This window comes from Danio rerio, chromosome 7 (genome assembly GCF_052040795.2).
Source record: "Danio rerio strain M-AB ecotype USA chromosome 7, GRCz13ab, whole genome shotgun sequence".
Taxonomy (NCBI): Eukaryota; Metazoa; Chordata; class Actinopteri; order Cypriniformes; family Danionidae; genus Danio; species Danio rerio.
In genome coordinates, this window is record NC_141027.1 from 35,955,491 (window position 1) to 35,969,147 (window position 13,657).

At 33.8% G+C, this 13,657-nt stretch overlaps 1 protein-coding gene across 7 annotated transcripts in view; it reads right to left on the reverse strand.

Annotated features, from left to right (window-relative positions):
- Positions 1 to 13,657, reverse strand: part of LOC147836041 (uncharacterized) — a 305,239-nt gene that overhangs the window by 68,234 nt on the left and 223,348 nt on the right. For all 7 annotated transcript variants that reach the window (XR_015495895.1, XM_087261523.1, XM_087261522.1 and 4 more), the window contains one exon: positions 10,278 to 10,311. Coding sequence is in view for 6 of the 7 variants with exons in the window: in XM_087261523.1 (XP_087117649.1) it covers positions 10,278 to 10,311 (34 nt within the window). In the remaining variant the exon portion in view is untranslated. The remainder of the gene's footprint in view (positions 1 to 10,277; positions 10,312 to 13,657) is intronic.

Consider the following 13,657-nt stretch of genomic DNA (forward strand, 5'->3'; position numbering starts at 1 on the left):
CTCTTGCTGTGGTGATACTGTAAGGTATCACTGAGATAAGGCTGTGGGATTTGGAAAAATATCTAATTGTGATTTTTTTTTTACATGTTGCAACAAATTGATTTCGATTTGATTTGCAATTTAATTTTGTAGTTAAGTTTCAGCTTAATAATTTGCATAATAGCTTCTTACTGCTAAAATGCAGTGTTAGTTTAAAAAAGAAACTGAAAAGATATTGACTTAAACATTTATTCAACTTTATTGTTATAATTTATAATAAAAAAAAATTCTGAAAGTTTCCTCTAGAACAAACAGTAAACAAATAAAATGACCTTTCACTTTCTTTAAATAAGTTGAACTCAAATTAGGGAGGTAGTGTAGCTTATTATACAAACATAAAAACACTCAGCAAGCTAACATGGCTGAAACAACTTTTAAATTGTTCTTTGCTGTTGCTTGCTACTAGATTGAGTGTCACTGTCAATACTTTCAGTTGACTTTTTAGCAAGACACTCCTCAGCCTGTGGTGCTTTTTTAGGTGCTGATGGTTGTATTTCCTCATGCTGTGGCAACAATTCTTACAAATTACCTGTTTTGTTCAGTGTCTGTGACTTTGAAACCAAAATATTCCCATATTAACGATGTTCTGTTTTTCTTAGAGATTAATTAGTCTATAAATACTTCTGAAGCGGCAGATGCCATCATCCACCTTATCCGCACTTTCCTGTTTGTTTGCTTTTTAATGTGGCCGTTCCGCATAATTCGGTTGTGCAATTCTGACTGCGCAGAACAAAAGTGGGCTCACTCATTTGGCTAGTAAGACTGTCACGCACAGACGACAGTCACGCATTTGCTCTGGGCAGGGGAAATTAAATAATACATATATATTTCATATCGCAGCCTCTTGTGAATAGTAGGCCTAGATGAAATCTGCGCACGCAGAATTCCGCAGATTTTTAGCCCATCATTGATTCTGTTTATTTACTTGAGTAAATGTGTATAAATTCATATTTATTTCATTTTTAAATTAATTTCAGTAATATTATTGACTAATTTGAAAATATTTATATATATATATATATATATATATTTTTTTTTTTTTTACTATAGTTTACTTTAATATAGTTTGTAAAGTATTATTTTCTGTCTTTTAGTAGGTATATTATATGAGAGACTTGCTTTGTTTTCCAAATAAAATGGATCTAATTATATTTGCATTGTAAACATTAAATACAAGTAAAAAGGGTATTATTTTTTATTTCATATTTTAAGGTTTTAGTTTTGATACTCCCAAAATCATTCCACATAAATCTGCAGATTTTTACAAAAATTCTGCTCAGAAATAGCAAAAAATATCCGCAGATTCCATTCTGGCCCTAGCGATTAGCTAATCATTTGATTTTGATTAATTATACAGCCCTACACTGAGATGCTGGAGAAACAGAAAGAGAGAATCTCTCCCTCTCTCTCCCTATCTCCCATATATTTAACTCTTTCAAATAATGGTCCAGTAGTTAATTTTAGTTAAAATATTTAATAACATGAACAAACAATTAGTAATATGTTTATTACATCTTTGTTAATGTTAATAGCATTAGTTTATGTAAGTTCATGTTAACTCAAGGTACATTAGTTTTATATAAATAATGCATTAGACAAATGTTGAACTATGATTAATAAATGCGTTACAAGATTATTTATAATCAGCTAATGTTAGTAAATACATTAATTAACATTAAATAATGCATTGGTTCTTAAAGTGAGAGTGGGGACCCCCTGGGGGGTCGCGGGACAATGACAGAGGGTTGCTTGGTGATTTCCAAAAGCCAAATAAATTTTATTCAACTATTAAAGTGACCATATTTTAACCATAACTCACAGAAGATAAAAAATAGTAGTTTTAGTAAAAAAAACAATAACATGCAAATGAAAAGCCATCAGCCTTTAAATTTTTTTTTTTTAGGATTGTTGTGTTTACATTAGATTAACAACACAGCAATTGTGTCAGCTGCAGCAGATTGATTTTATAGCACCAGGTTAAACTTTCTGACACCTTTATGGCAATCAAATACATTATAAATAAATACAGGCCACAACTGAATATAGAGATTGATCTCTGATTGGTGGCATTCAAAATTAAACCAAGAATAGATATTGTGTCCACCAGTCTCATTAGTTGAGGTTAATATTAAATTAAACAAATTAATAAATCACTATAAAAATTATACGATTGTTAGACTGCTGCACATTTTTGTGTTGTCAATATGCTTGTATTTATATAGCCCTATTGTTGTGTGCACAACATTTGTATATTTATAACCACCTCCGAGGAATTTGGGGGTCGCAAGTCACTGGCATTGTTATTTTAGGGGTCGCAGGTTGAAAAGTTTGGGGACCCCTGAACTAATAGACCATTATTCTAAAGTGTTAAATTTGCTTTAGTGTACCGCCGCTATTGATCATCAAACTTTTAATTCACCCAAATTTTATAATAAAGTTATCAAAACAAAAGTGGGATTTCTGTACAGTATATTTTCTATACTTAGGCAAGAAAGGATATAGTTCATCTGGTTGTTCATTCATGTATTAAATTTAATTTAATTTTATAAAGATCATTGTCTATATTTAATGCTGCAAGGTTAGTTCTATTGATTTACTGTGTACTGGATGAATGTGCTGGTGATTGGCTAGGTTTTAAGTAGACCCACACGGAATCTGTGAGAAATCTGCAGATTTTTAGCCCATCGTTGATTCTGCTTATTTACTGTGTGTACATTTATACTTATTCAGTTTTTAAAATAATTTCAGTAATGTTATTGACTAATATGGAATTTTTTATGATTTATTTACAACATAGTTTGTAAAGTAATATTTTCTTTTAGTAGAGATATTATATGAGAGACTTGCTTTGTTTACCAAATAAAGTGGATCTAATTGGATTTGCATTGTAACCATTAAATAATAGTTAAAATTTTGCTATCTTTTTATTTTATATATTAAGATTTTAGTTATGATACTCCCAAAACCATTCCACATAAGATTTTTAACAAAATTCTGCGCAGAAATAGCAAAAAAATGTCCGCAGATTCTGTCTGGCCCTAGTTATACGAAAAGTGTTTTCATTATTTATTAATATTACCATATATATATTAAGACGCTATCATGTGTGCACTGAATCACAATTATCAGCAAATATAAACATCAAACTGAGAAATCCTCTACAGACCGCCATTAAATCTAGATGTCCATATGTTGTAGTGACACACAATACTTCAAAAACGCTTGCCTCTTATCAAGTCACTCAATGCTGATTTCCAGATGAGGGTCTAGACTCTTACTCAGACTCAATCCTCACACACACAACCATCCGCAGGTTAATGAAAACAGCGTGTGTGCAGCGTGAACTCCTGAGGCAGGGTGACAAAAAATGGTAACGCAAAAAGCGTGTGTTTTACAATTTCCCCTTCCTCGTAAAGGTCTGCTCGTAAAACTGAGAATTTACGCCCTTCATTAGAGCTAATACAATGCACATAACTCTAATGCACAACAATTGGGATAGCCATAAAGTAACCGCTTTATACCTCCTCAAAACTCTGACTCCTCAGTGACCCTCGGCTGGCCACAGTCAGGGCAGATAGATTTACAGCGAGCTGCTATTCTGCCTGATAGACCTCTGCCTTTTTAGGGAATTAGAAGTGCCAAAATCTAAAATGATTTAGATATTTATTTTGTGTACTCATGTCAAAAAATATAAGTCTCCAAAGCACTATTTACAATTTGCAACTCAAGATATTTTGCCGAGGCAGAGGTTTGATTTACGGCTAAGCTCAGTTTTATAACCAGACACGAGGTTAAAAAGAAAGGCTGTTTTTATTTCAGCTGTAACTAGTCTGAAACTCCGCTTCAGCTGAAATATTGAGTGTTACTTACATTAAGGTTCAAGTCACGAGTCAGTTACTTCATCAGTTGCTTCTCTCAACCCTAATAATTTTAAGTAACTTCAGTCCTGAGCAGAGCTTGGACTTTTAAAACATTTCCTGGTGTCACTCCACTTCAATGTAATTGATAAACCATACAAACTGTCATACATTCGAATGTTTCAACCCAACCTTGTTCTGACATTTGGCCTCTTCTGGTTTCTTTCATGGCATGTCAGTGTCCTACCGTTGAACACGAAAACTTGTTCTTTTCTTTAACTACCACTCATAATGACGTATATAACCTTGAAGGCTGGTGAGAATAACTGTTTCCAGGTCTCTCAGGGCCCTATACCCTTCTACACATATAAGAAGTGCAAATGAGTTTGGTGTACTAAAGCCCTGGATAATGTAGATGATCCCAAGAGTCCACATACTGTGTATATAATGGGAGTTTAAGAGAGGAACAGGGGAACGAGAGAGTAAAACTGTACGCTATCAATGTCAGGTTGTGAAATTCAACGTGAGGGAACTTTAGCCAGGAAAATAATTTGATGTAATGGCCGGGTGGAGAGGAAGGCACAAACATCTCACGCTGAATTTGCGGCTCAGTTTGACATCATTGTTGCATTTATAGCTGTTCGTATTTACGCGCATGAGGATGTAGGTGTATGGGTTCCTGCTCACAATTGGCACGTCACTCTTGACACGTTTCCCCTGATCTTTAACGCTGTTGTCGAGAAATTTGCACAGAGGGCATTGGAACATGTCATTGGTTTGCGTACATTTATGAGTGATTCTTTTGTTCGACATTATATTCCTATTGGAAGTTCAAGCTCTTTTCTGACCTTGTGCTGGGAAATTAGCCATTCCACTCATTCAGTCTATCTTTAATGTTGTTTTTGAAGGGATAAGCTCAATAGACACCTTTCCCTTTCTATTCTTATCCATTTGTGTTTCCACTTCAAAAAAAAAAAAAAAAAAACTGAAAAGTTATTTGTGTCCTTTGTAACAAAAGGGTGTATCCCCACCTACCTGATGGGTGTAGCAAGGATTGTGGGACAGTTAGTTCCTCTTGGCTCCCCATTTTAGAGCTACAAATCTCCCACAGCTACTCATATACTGTAAGTATAAATGCATTTATGTTGTAAATGATAGCTTTTTACAGTATAAGTTGAGAATGAGTGTGTTTTTCCACAAGTGTTATGAATGGTGTGAGAAAGTGCTATGATTAAGAATAAAGAGACTGAAAGAGAGAGAGACAAAGGTTTAAAAGCAAAAATTAAATAAACTTTCTTCCTTGTGCAATCAAACAGGTAAATTTTGATAGAAGCCTATAAATAGGTATGCTTTTAGGTTTTAAACCAAGTCTTAGGTGAAGATTAGAGTTTTGCATAAAAATTATGGATGGAAAGACAAATATGCTGTGCATTAGTCCAGTGGGCCTCAACCACCAGGCTGCGGACCAGTATCAGTCCGTGGATCAATTGATAACAAGCCACACAATAAATCATTAATTATTTCCTTTTTATTTATTATCTGAGTCTGAGTTATCTTTTATTTAGAAAAATCTTTTATTCTAAAAAAATAACTGTATTCTCTTGCTTATATCTCAGTTGAACGCCCTAGCAAAATGAGTAAGAAACAGACATCTTTGAAAAGTTTGTTTGCTAAGGGGAAAAAGGCCCAGTGAAGGACCTGCAAAGTGCAAAAGAACAGATCCGCAACCATTTGCCAACAAATCAGGTGAATCCACCATGTCTGTGAAAGAAGATCAACTGCTGAAGATTGCAAATTATCACGTCTTTTCTAGAGTTTGTGCAAGTTTGTTATTTCGAATTAGGGTGCATGGCTTGCGAACACAAGCGATGTAACGCGCTCATACCTTCCAGACGCACCCAGTTGAATGAATGCCATTAGCGCACTGCATGTCACCCCACCCCTCAATCCCCACACCACAGTCCGTGGTGAAATTGTCGAGAATTGACCGGTCTGCGGTGATAAAAAGTTTGGGGACCACTGCATTAATCAATGAATGAATGAAGGGTGCCACGATGGCTCAGTGGTTAGCACTGTCACCTCACAGCAAAAAGGTTGCTGGATCGAGTCCTGGCTTGGCCAGTTGTCATTTTTGTGTGAAGTTTGCATTTTTGGGTTGGGTTGGATTGTGTGGGTTTCCCCTTTCCCCCACAGTCCAAAGACATGTGCTATATGGGAATTGGTAAAACAAAATCGGCCATATGGTATGTGTGTAAATGTGAGAGTATATGGGTGTTTCCTAATACTGGGTTGCGGCTGGAAGGGTATCTGCTGCATAAAACATATGTCGGAATAGTTGGTGGTTCATTCTGCTGTGGCGACCCCAAAGGAATAGCCAAAGGAAAATGAGTGATTGAATGAATGACTGAATCCCCCACATCAACACTCATTTTAAGGTTAAATATATGTTTTACTTTTAGGAAAAATACTCTGAAAACTTATTTAAAAAATATATTTAAGCAACTCAAAAAGATTTATAATTGTAGATACTACTACTACTACAACTACTACTACTACTACTACTACTACTACTACTACTACTACTAATAATAATAATAATAATAATAATAATAATAATATGAGTCTAAATACTGTTTAGGTTTAGTTAGCATTTTTCAAGTGTCCTATTATTGTCCTTGTAGTTTAATTCTACACACCTGTTAATTGAGTGAATTATTTCTCTATTTATATCTCCATTTTACACCCTCATTTCTTTCTGTTCATTGTTAAGCCTCATTTACATTTATGATTAGTTTCTACTTTGTATACCCTGCATACTCTCCTAAAGAATGTTATATTTCAGTGTGTTTTTTACTGCACAAAAACAGGACTAGTATTAATAATCATCATCAAAGTTAATCTTAAAATGAACAGTGGTTCCATTTATCTTTTATAAGTTCCCCAGAAGTGACAATATACTCATTTTGTAAACAAAAGATTTTTTGAACTTGTGTTTGAGAGTATATGTCTAATTTGCATTATATCCATCAATCATTGTGTGCTCTTACTTTATATGTGTATGCCTGTGTGTGCATGTGTGTGTATGCACTCTATATGTGTGGCACATGGCTGGTTAAGCAGATACAGAAACAGAAGCTTGTTTCCTAATTAAAGTGAACTGATAAAGGCAGCAGCCCAGTATAGCATGCCAGGCAGTGCCAGCCTGCTCTGCGCCTACTGATAGCGCTTTAGAGATGAAAGCTCTGTTAAAGACTGTTTAATGTCCCTCTCAAAGACCTGCTTTAGAAAATCCCCTCAGATCACACCATAGAGAACTTTTAATGGGTTCAGGATATTCAGTTCAGGGTCCCAGGAGGAGCAGAGGGAGTCTAAACTACCAGGCTTCATTAGTTTGGTAAAGGAGGACTTGATATGCATAATGTGCTGTGTCTTTATGAAAGTAAACTCTTTTTAAATACTGTCAGACTGTTTTTGTCATCTGCACCCACTCTGTTTATTCATTGTTGTTCATCTTGGGGATGCATTTAAAAAACAAAACACTCACACAGTCTATTTTTTAAATAGTATTAGCCTTATTTTGAGCATATAAACTGTTAGTATATAAAAATGTTATCGATTTAACAGTACTTGCAATCATGAAATGTATTTGCAGTACTTCGGACTGTAGAGACTAATAATTTATTGAGTTAGAGAGATCGTTAAAAAAATAGATTGTTTGTTGATCCAAATCTGAATGTGAAATCATATTAATAATAATTATAACCTTTAGGTGGATTGAATTATTAAAATAGTCTGTGACCGGTATCTGACATTATACCCAAAGATCATACTATGATATCTAATTTAATAATCAAATATTATCATTAAATAAAACTTTATGAATACTAGCATCTTTTAATAATCTATACTGAGATGAATGTACTCCTCCAATCAATTATATATATAGTTTATTTTTGTTTGAATAATGTATGTGATTAAAAACAAAAGTCAATAAATAGTTCTGATCTATAGGAATCCTTCAAAAAGAAAGAATATGTAAAAGAAATAGTGTAATAATATATATATATATATATATATATATATATATATATATATATATATATATATATATATATATATATATATATATATATATATATATGTATATATATATATATATATATATATATATATATATATATATATATTAATGATACGGTCACAGACTATTTCAATAATTTAATCCATTATATGCTAACAGTTAATTTAGGCATAAAGCTGTATCATGTACAGCAAGACAAACTGATAGACATGATATTTGCATAATTGAAATTTAAAAGTAGTCATAAATGAACTGTGAACAAAATCCAATATCATCCTATACATATAAAGAAATGTGAAATATGTTTAGTCTGTAACTACAAAACATCATTGTGTAATGTTTAATATTGTAAGCAACCGTGTGTAGAGTTATCGCAACTGCTATTTGTTATTTCTGAGAAGTACAACACACTGAGTGGCTGTCTGTGTGTATGCGCTTGGGGCTGTATGTCTCTATGCTGGTGATAACAAAATAAACCTCTTAATGCCACACAGCCGGACCACAGCGTCTGACATCACCACATGAGCATCAGAGCCATTCATCACTCACACAGCATTACTTTGACATGCTCAGAGGTCATGGGATGGATCCTCAATAATATCGTCCTGCAAAGACGTTTAGCATAGCTAAATGTGTATGAAGAACAAAAGCAAACAACTGACTAAAGGTTAGTTCACACATTGATACATGGAAGCACATTTAAAGTTTTTGGTCTCCTTTAGATATTCTGACAGTTAAAGGTAACTTTGAATTTATGTTAGCTATCTTCATTTTAGGCCAAGTTTAGAGCTGGGGTTAGTAGAATAAGTTGCACTTTAAAGGTTATTCAAAGTTATCTTAAGCAGACAGGTAGGAGCAAATCGTCAACAGAATGATTAATGCTGGATTCACACTACATTCAACCAGTGGGGATTTGTAAGAAGTCATTTAAGTAATAGGAACTCTTACTAAAGGGTTCTTACAGCTTTTCCAATATCAAATGTAAGCACTGTTCAGGTGGAATTTTAAACTTTTCTAGTCCTTAGCAAGTGTGTTCCAAAAATTCCATATTTACATACAGTATACATACTTCATCACATTATGTCAGATATGTTATATGTGTTATTGTACTCTATATGTGTCATCTTTCATCTTAAATGTATTTTTTTGTTTTAATTTAAAAGGGCAGATAAAAAATGGCAGGTTGTGTTCCAGAGATTTCTTTTGTGAAAGCAACCCAATTACATTTGCTAGCAGTTTCAAGCACATTACCTGAAAATAAGGCACGTTTAAAACCTAGAAAAGTGTAGATTGCAAATTGAAAATAATTTTTTAAGGATTCAGAGGGAGTCTCCAGTCACTGGTAGCTTTTGCAAGATTAGACCAAGCTATGAAGTAGAAGCTGATTTAATGTGAAATGTGTTACTGTAACTAAAACTATTTCTATTTTCTTGCAGTATGAACATGCTAATTTGATCGATAAGACAGAAAGACTAGTAAGTTAAATTTTTTTGATCCTCCACAGCCAGATTGTCATGTCTCTGATGTTGACCAACAGAAGCAAGTTCTTTTAAACACAGCTTTAAAACATGGTGAAAAAAGAGAGCTGTTGGTGATGAATGAAGAAATTATAGTGGCTTTGTCACAAAATATTTATAGACTATAGGAACTGAACAACATAGGAACTGAACAGCAGGCTCAGATCCCCAAAAAGTAGCTTATTTTCTAGTTTTTAGTTTCCCAAAAAAGCACAGATCGAACAAATATTGTTCCTGTCTCCTGTTTAGTGAACAAACTAAAATGTGAGTATTTTCACCAATAATTTTAGGAACTGAAAAAAAAAGGTTTGTCCAAAGCAAAAGATCCTTTAAACAATCACTTTCTTTCTTTCTTTCTTTCTTTCTTTCTTTCTTTCTTTCTTTCTTTCTTTCTTTCTTTCTTTCTTTCTTTCTTTCTTTCTTTCTTTCTTTCTTTCTTTCTTTCTTTCTTTCTTTCTTTCTTTCGCTGTTGTTTTCTGAAAAGCCAGTTGCATACTGTTTCAGTAGCCATTGTTCATTTATTTTCTTGTTTACTGAATTCAGTTGTTAGTTCCGCCTTTTCAATGACATCATGCATGTTGTTAATGGCAACAGGCAATGACTAGAAGCAATGTGTAGTCTTGTATATTTCTTGTCCAAATTATGACAAGAATTATAATCTCATAACTGACAGTGAACATAAATATAAACAAAACTATTCTGTAGTCTGAACTTGGCATAAAGGGAACCATCAAAATAAAAACATAAAAACATTTGCATAAATTGTTATCATTTATTACTCACCCTCCTGTTGTTCCAACTCAGTATGGCTTTGTATCTGTGGAAAACAAACAAGGGTATTTTGAAGAACACTGAGGTCCAAAACAAAATTCTCTTTTCCAGTCTATTGCATAAAGAAGAAGAAGAAAAAGAAGAAGAAGAAGAAATACATTGAACCCTTTTCAAAAAAATCTTTCTTCGTGTTCCAGATGAAAGAAAGTCATAAAGATTTGAAATGACATGAGGGTGAGCAAATGAGTTCATCTTTGGGTGAACCATCATTTTGATACGTTTCCCCCCCCCCCACAAATCTGTGCACTTAAGTAAAGATAATGTCCAAAGCAGCCCTCGTTCAGTGCCAGTGCTGGTGAAGTGTAATACAGACCGATTTCACACTTACTGTGCGAGTGATTAATTCATACTTTAAGCATGTCTTTACAGAATGAGAGCAATTCTTTACACTATTCTTTCAATGAATCATGTGTGAGCTCCAGCCACCACTGAAATAATGATGGCATAATAGCAGCTAACGCAGAACGCCAGATTACCTCATATTTATAAATGTCTACCACAGTGCTATAATCTGCTGTGACAGAGAAACATGTGAGGAGCGCAGCAGCGACTCCTTCCATGTAATGCAACAAATGCAAGATTCCCCTGTTGTGCGTGTGCTGTGAATAACTGCGATAATCACGGGACAATGGCTTCATTTATCAAGCTAACCCAGCAGCCTTGTACAGCGTGATTAAAGTGCTTTGCATTTTCGGAGCTTATTTTAGGTTTTAGGGCAGGAGGCGACAGAAATGTGTATGATGGAAACAAAGTGGACACAAGGACACAATTATTTACAAGTCTCCACGTACAGTGCTCAGCATATATGAGTACACGCCATTTTGAAAATGAATATATTTAGCAATTTTTCAGTAAATATGGGTAATATATTGTTGCACTTGAACAAAATAGATTTATTAAACAGAAATATTTATTACAATAATATTTAATCCCCAAACATATGCAAAAATTAAAAGATAATACAATTAAATTCATGCAATTTATTGCAATAAAAAAAATTACAACCTACAACATTTCAACAAAATTGTATGTATTTTTTGTTTCTCTTGTTTTTTGCTATTTTTGAAAATTTTATTTAATATTTTTACCAAACATGCATTTTAGCTACTAATTTTTGAACCATTATTGTACGTTATTTGGTTAGATTATCTCCAGGTTTGGCTTCAGTACTGACTAAACTAATGTATTTTCACAAATATAATATTGTAAAGCATCCAATAGAAAATATTACTTTAAATGAGAGATTTGTGAAGGGTGATAAGCTGTGTGTCATTTTTGTTCTTTTTTTCATGTTAGTGTCATATTAAACTGCAGGCGTAAAAAGAAATTTAAATATGTGCTATTTTGCATAATTTCTTGCACAAAAATCTTTTTTTTTTTTGACAGATTAGAGTCAAAATTTTTACATATAAGGGATTTTTTTGGTAATTTCTATGTTACTCCATAGCTCAGAACATATAAAAAATAAATAAATAATAACATTTTTAAAAAGAAGTGAATGAAAAAAAATATTAATACAATTAATAATAAAATTAAACAAAAAGCGGTTGTTATTTTAGGGCAACATATGCATGAACATATAGCTTTCTAAAAAAGACACTGTAAGCAATACTGTAAAAGTGTTTCTAGTCTATCATACTACAGCTTCTACTGTACCTCCTGTAGTAAACAGTAAAGGAAAAAAAAAAACTTTTCTTTTTGCTGGAATGCTTTTGAATGTGAACATTACTGTACATGTGGGCATACAGTTGCCAACCAAGAAATTCAGTGTCAAAACGGTGGATTGCATGTTTTGCAAAAAACTAAAAAATAAAAATTTGTCAACAATAGCCAGTATTTTTAAACCTGGTGTACTTTGAATGACTGCGTGTTCCTTGTGAAGTGAAAACAAGTGTTATTCCTTGGCAAAATAGTTTCATTTTAAGTCAGATTTCCAGTGTTTTTGGTATAGTTAGTGTGTACAGAAAAAGATGTGCTCTATTTTGAAATGAAGAGTTAGTATATACTGTATTTAACATGATGTATTTTTCATTCATTCATTTTCTTTTCGGCTTAGTCCCTTTATTAATCTGGAGTCGCCACAGCAGAATGAACTGCCAATTATGTTTTACTCTGCGGATGCCCTTCCATCTACAACCCATCACTGGGAAACACGTATGCAACACGTATACACTCCCATTCACACACATACACTACATTCTATTTACCTTACCCTAAATTTAGCATACATACACTATGGACAATTTAGCTTACCCAGTTCACCTATAGAGCATGTCTTTGGACTTGTGGGAGAAACCGGAGGACGAAACCCACATGAACACGGGGAAAAAATGCAAACTCCGCACAGAAATGCCAACTGACCCAGCCGAGGCTCGAACCAGCGACCATCAGCGACCATCTTGCTGTGAGGCGATAACGTATTTTTGAGAAGAAAATTATCTGTTTGGCCAGTTGTGTTTTGTAGGTGTGAGTCTTTGTTAAGAGTTTAGAAAAGTATCTGAAGTATGGGTAAGCATTTGTTAGTGACTGAAAAAAGCTGTAAAAACTACAACACGTGTTTCCTAATGCTTGATAAATAGTATGTCAGTTGCATAATCTCATACACCTCCAATACGTGAAAATGAGCAGTGATTTGTTTTTGGAAGTTATGATTTATGTTTGCTTTTTTTTTTTTTTTTTTTACATTTACAATAGGTGACTACTGTATCCAGATGCTTGCTAAATCAGTGAATTAATGTGTATTACTGTATTCCACCGTCCGCCAAAGTCCTGACGAATGACTTCCTCTCATTGTCACTGCGACACAGTTACACCATTCAGCTAAATGATGATAGTCTCATTCACCTCTGCAAACAATAGCCATACTGGATGTTAAATTTAGATTTGATGACCGAAGGTAATTTTTTTTTTTTTTTACAAGGAAAACGGTGATGTGAAGCTTTTGACTGTGTGCGTCTCTCATGTGTATTAGCTCTTACTATTGTAAACAAGAGATCTGTGATGGATAGCAATGGGGAGATTGAAAAAGCAAAAGAGAGAAAGGATGCATCAAAGCTGCTGTTCCTGTGGGAGGACATCATGACCCTGAAGGGGAAAGCTGGACAGAGTTTTGGATTAGAAGTAGTCAGGGACAGATGTAGACTAATTTACCCATTAATGTATTCATTGATAAATATTTTTTTCTTATCTCACACATCGACTGTATCACAGAATGACATTTTTAACTCTACTACTGAGAAGTTGAGCTAATGACAGAAGAGAGACACTTGACATTTGTCTTGAATTTCTTTTGTTCTGCTTATTCACCAGATTCTTGACCTCTGCGTATGTAA